We start from the raw sequence: 5,669 nt of genomic DNA, 5'->3' as shown, positions 1-5,669 counted from the left end.
GGGCCTTAGCCGCCTCCTGTCTCCTTGTCCAAAGGGAACTCTCCTTCCCTTGTCCGTGCTCCCCTCTAGTCAGCCTCTCTTCAATCTTGTCTCTCTATCTAATCCCCCCTCCTGGCTCACTCCCAAGTCTATATATACCTTTTCTTCTCTCCACTCAAATCTCAGGGCTTCCTTCGCCCCCACAGACCAAGCTAATCCACCAGCCAGGGCTGCAGCTGGTGGGGGGGGGGTGCTCGAGCAGCTCATGTCTCAGCACCGGCTATCCACTCAGGTTGGAGGGAGCTGGGGCTTTTCCCCCCCCCCAGCTGTCTGACCTGGCGTCTTGTATAGCCCACAGGGCTTTTTCGGCTCAGCTGAAGCTGAGGAGGAGGGGGAGAGTCCCTGAGGGCCCAAGGCTCTCCAATCTCAGCCCAAAGGTAGGGTCCCCAAATCAAAATAAATTTCCACAGTATCAAGCACAAGAATTTGAGGATGCAACCTTCCATCCTCAGAGTAGACCTGTGTAGAGAACTATGCTTGTGTGGTTCAAAAGGATGCACAATAGACATCTCTAACCTTTCTCTCTGCTCACTTTTCTCTAAGGGAGACTTTCATTTCTTGTTTTTGTTTTGTTTTTGTTTTTTCTTTTTTTGTGGGGCAATGAGGGTTAAGTGACTTGCCCAGGGTCACACAGCTAGTAGGTGTCAAGTGTCTGAGGCCGGATTTGAACTCAGGTCCTTCTGAATCCAGGGCCGGTGCTTTATCCACTGTGCCACCTAGGTGCCCCAAGACTTTCATTTCTGCCAGTAAGGGAAGCAAGAGGTTGGAGTGAGGCACCACCTCTCTGCTTTCCTCAGAGAGAGGGGATACCAGGCTAGAATTATACCTAACTGTTCCCTTCAGTATTGTTAGTCTAGGGGGTACGACTGGGTTCAATCTACAGTCTGATGACTTTTTTTTTTAATGTATGAGGTATTTTATTTTTTCCGTTACATGTAAAGATAGTTCTCAACTTTTGTTTATACATGCTTTACAATTTCAGATTTTTCTCCCTCCCTCCCCTCCCTCCCCCCTCCCCTAGACAGCAGGTAATCTGATATAGGTTATATCTATATATCTCTATACATATACATATAGATATATATATATACACACATATATATATACACATAATAACATTACTCCTATTTCTGCATTAATCCTGTTACAAGAGAAAGAATCGGAGCAGTGATGCAAAACCTCAAAATAGAAAAAAAAAAACAACAGCACCCAAAACAAAAGAAATAATATGGTTCAATCAGCATCTATACTCCACAGTTCTTTCTTTCTTTTTTTTTCTTGGATTTGGAGATCCTCTTCCATCATGAGTTCCCTGGAACTCTTCTGTACCATTGCATTGGTGAGAAGAATATAGTCCATCACAGTAGGTCAACACTCAATGTTGATGATACTGTGTACAATGTTCTTCTGGTTCTGCTCATCTCACTCATCAAGTCTGATGACTTTATTATTGGGAGTAAGGGGAATCCCAAGCTCTATATCCAAGGCTTGATACTTTCCACTAAAGGAACAATGTTCTCACCAGTTTCATGAGGAACATACATAGGGAATAGCAAAGAAACTCATTTATCCAAATCATAGCAAAACAAAAATCAGAGAAGCTAACCCAGCTCAACCAAGAGAGAAATCCTGGATCTTACCCAAGTGAAATTCTCCGAAGTCTCTAGTGTAGCAAGCTGGAGATAGAGGCGTGGTGGAGATGACCAGCTCCACTCATGTTTTCCTCCTGCACCCTGAATTGAGGCTGGTTTCTCCCATCCTCCTCCTCAGGGCAGGAAGTCCTCAAATAGGACTCAAGAAGGCTGAAGCTCCTCAGGTCTTGCCAACTCTGCCCCAATGCTTGAGAAGAGCAGGGCTTTCATCTTCACTAAGGAGAGCCATTCCAATGGGCTTTGGGAAAGGGGTCACATATCCAAAGATAGGAAATTTCCATAACCACTTCCCAGAGAAAGGAGGTAATTGTATACACAGATCCTGGTTTTGGAGAGAGCAATATTATGAACCAAAAGCCAGTTTGGGGAAGATAAAGGGATCTGGACGTTGTTCTCCACTAAGACAGTTGTTCAGACAGGGTAGGTTCAGTGGGAAGGTGGCTGCCTATCTAGCAGCCAAGTATGTTTCCCTTCAGCAGGAGGTCAAGCACTCAGAGGGTCTCCAGGTGTCACAGAGGGATTCATTGGAATGCCAGGGTATGGTCTATAGAGCAGACTCAAATTGTGTTTCTTTTCTCTTGACAAAAAGATATTGATTTTGGGGGTCCGCTCATCCAAGACTGAGCCTTGCTCCCTGTGAGCTAAGGGACTGGGAGTGTTAGACCATGGATTGTAAGAGAGAAAATGTGACAGAACTCAGAATAAGCTCAGACTGACAAGAAATGCTATGGGGAGCAAAGAAGAGAGGGCGAGGAAAGGGAGAGAATGATGGATGTGGATGGGGTGGTGATAAAAAATGACATGGAGAAAGCAGAAATACTTGACCTTTATTTTATTTTTATTTCCTCTCCCATGGAGAATAATATTTGTACTAGAAAGAACCCAAAATAGCTTAATAGGGAAATGAAATCCAAGATGAGAAAGGAAGAGCAAGGACATACCTAGTGACCTTGATGGTACAAGTCACCAGCCTCAGACAAACTGAAGTCCAACCTGAATATTGAATATTGAATATTGAGGAATGGAATCATGTATTACAAAAGAGTCAGCATCTCTAGACTGGTTGTTTGGGAGATGTCAATTGAGTTTACCTCTATCTCAACAAAGCATTTGACAAAGTCTCTCATGCTCTTTCTGTGGAGGACAGTAGAATGGTGAGATGAACTTCAGATTGGTTAAATGGCTGCCTGTCTCTATACTAACCAAATCCTCACCATCTTTCAAGCCCTAACTCTTCCAAGAGATCTTCCTATTCCATACCAAGGTCAGAAGAGTTCTTGTCATCATCAATCAGCAGCACCTTACAAAGATAATCTTACATCCTAATACTTTCAAAGTCAACCTCAAAAAGCAATTATCTGCCAAATGGTGAATTTGTTGTTCATCCTTCGTGCTCAAAGAGGACCAATGACATCATGATGCTGGGGTCAGGTACAGTGTGTTCAACTGTGGCCACTAGGAGCTCAGAAGGCTCTACCACAGGTTGGGCACAATAGTCTGGACATTTGAGAGGGAGATGTCTAAATTTGTACATCACACATTTCTTTTGCATTACTGCAATTCTGTTTTGCTCACAGAGCATAGCACATTCTTTAATAGGGGTATGCCATGCTGGGTGGTCCTGTGCCAGCATCTCCCATGTCTCACAATTGATTTCAAAGTTCTTCAGAGAGACCTTGATAGTGTCCTTGTATTGTTTCTTCTGACCTCCATGTGAGCACCTGCCTTGTGTGAGGTCTCCATAAATTAGTCTTTTAGGCAAGCATACATCGGGTACTCAAACAATAAGGCCAGCCCATCAGAGTTGTGCTTTCTGCAGTAGAGTTTGAATGCTTGGCAGTTCAGCTCAAGATAGGGCCTCTATACCTTTTCTTGCCAAGTCATCTTCAGAATCTTCCTCAGACAAAACTCAGTAGGTACTGAATTCAAATAGTGAATCTAAAGAAATACTAGCAGGAGAACCACTTGTCCCAGGACTGCTTCTACATGGGCCCCATAAAAAAAGAGGGGACAAATAAGAAAATGACAACATTAGTTTACAGTCAACCACAAGTCACAGGTTAGGACATTAAGATGATACCAAGGCCTTCATCCTATCTGCAGCCACTCCTAATTTCATGCAAGTCCTAAGTGATCTTGGCATCATAGCCTTGCCATGGACTCCAGTCTGACTGAAGAGATCACTGGGACTTTAGATAAAACCTAATATTTTGAGACACAGCACAGCAGAGTGGATAGAGAGTCTTTCTCAGGGTCAGACCCAGCTGTGTGAGCCTGGGCAAGTCACAAATTGATGTGTGTGTGTGTGTGTGTGTGTGTGTGTGTGTGCTTCCTAGGTCAAGGTGGGTGATCCTTCCTAAGAAGGGATGTTTAAGGTCATTGACCTCATCCTCCTCACTTTACAGGTAAGGAAAACCAAACACAGAGAGTAAGATGACTCTCCCGTGGCTGCACAGCCAGGAAGTGAAGGAGGTGAATCATGAAATGAGGTCTCTTCAGTCTCTGCACTACATTTATTTGATAAAGTGTGACTGAAGTTGGGTTACCACTACCTCTTGAGGCATGGCCATTTTGGGTAAAATGACGAACTAGGAGTCTCATCTGCTGTTTGTGTTTCAGGAAAGAACATGAACCAAAGCGGGGGTTGTTCCTTCAAAGAAGTCGACGGCCTAATGAAGACAGTGGCGCTGGTCGTCCACATCCCCACTTTTTTGCTGGGTCTGTGCCTCAACCTGCTAGCCATCTACAGCTTTGCCTCCTTCCTGAGAAGGTGGCAGGAGGAGTATAGGGCCACTTCCATCTACATGATCAACCTGGCGGCCTTTGACTTGCTCCTCGTGCTCTCTCTTCCTTTCAAGATGGTGCTGTCCCAGGGCCCTACCCATGCCTCCAGCGTCTGTACCATGGTGGAGTGCTTCTACTTTGTCAGCATGTATGGCAGCGTCTTCACCATCACCTTCATCAGCCTCGACCGATACGTGTCCATCAAGCACCCAATCTGGGTCAAAAACATCCGATCCCCAAGAAACATCTTGATAGTCTGCTGTGCCATCTGGGCACTAGTGTGGATAGGCACCATCCCCATCTACAAGTTTCATGGGGAAGCAAGCAACTCCACGTGCTTCCACAACATGTCTAATGGCTCCTGGGGCGTCTCAGCCATCGTCCCCCTGGAGTTCTTCGGATTCCTCCTTCCTATGGCCATTGTCTGTTTCTGCTCCTTCAGCAGCATTCACACCCTGCTGGGCAAGCAGAACCAGAGAAACACTTGGGCTGAGAAGAGGGCTCACATCATCCGTTCCATTGCCGCCAGCCTGGCTGTCTTTGTGGTCTCCTTCCTGCCTGTCCACCTGTGCATCTTCCTGCAGTTCCTGGTGAGGAATGACTTCATCCAAGACTGCGGTACCAAGCGGGACATTAGCTTCGCCCTGCAGCTGGCCATGTGCCTCTCCAATGTCAACTGCTGCCTGGATGTCTTTTGCTACTACTTTGTCAGCAAGGAATTTAGGATGGGGATTGTGACTCGCCACCAGTTTGTGAAGGCAGCTTTCTTGGAGAACTCATCTTTTGGGACAGGAAAGCATGCCTGTAAGCACCAAGGACACAACGGGAAAGCTCTCAGATCTAAGGAGGATGGGGAAAGGATTCTTGTAGAAAGCGAGACGTTAGCAGAGACTTGAAGAAAGCCAGATAAGGAAACTAAGGCCTAGAGAGAAAGAACGGGCTCTAACAGATCTATAGATGGACGGCATCTTCAGAAGCCATTTAGTCCAACTCTCTCATTTTACAGGGAAGCTGTACTTTTGTGGATACCCACAGAAATGACTTGGCCACAGTCACGTACCTCATTGGGAGTGTAATCAGGATTAGGACCCAGGTCTCCTGACTCTAAGTCCAGAGCTCTTTCCACAGATGCTTGTAGATCATCCCATCAGAGGTCACATCCCCTTCACACTACCTTTCCCCACCTTTGGCACT

General features: G+C 45.7%; 1 protein-coding gene across 1 annotated transcript; it reads left to right on the top strand.

Moving 5' to 3' along the window:
* Positions 1 to 4,318: 4,318 nt before the first annotated feature.
* GPR55 (G protein-coupled receptor 55) lies at positions 4,319 to 5,345 on the top strand. Its single transcript, XM_044003639.1, is given in 2 exon segments — positions 4,319 to 5,232; positions 5,234 to 5,345. Coding segments are annotated over 2 exon segments (1,026 nt in total).
* Positions 5,346 to 5,669: the final 324 nt, after the last annotated feature.

This window comes from Dromiciops gliroides, chromosome 4 (genome assembly GCF_019393635.1).
Source record: "Dromiciops gliroides isolate mDroGli1 chromosome 4, mDroGli1.pri, whole genome shotgun sequence".
NCBI lineage: Eukaryota > Metazoa > Chordata > Mammalia > Microbiotheria > Microbiotheriidae > Dromiciops > Dromiciops gliroides.
Note: the sequence above shows the minus strand (reverse complement) of the source record. Positions and strands in the feature narration are given on the sequence as shown.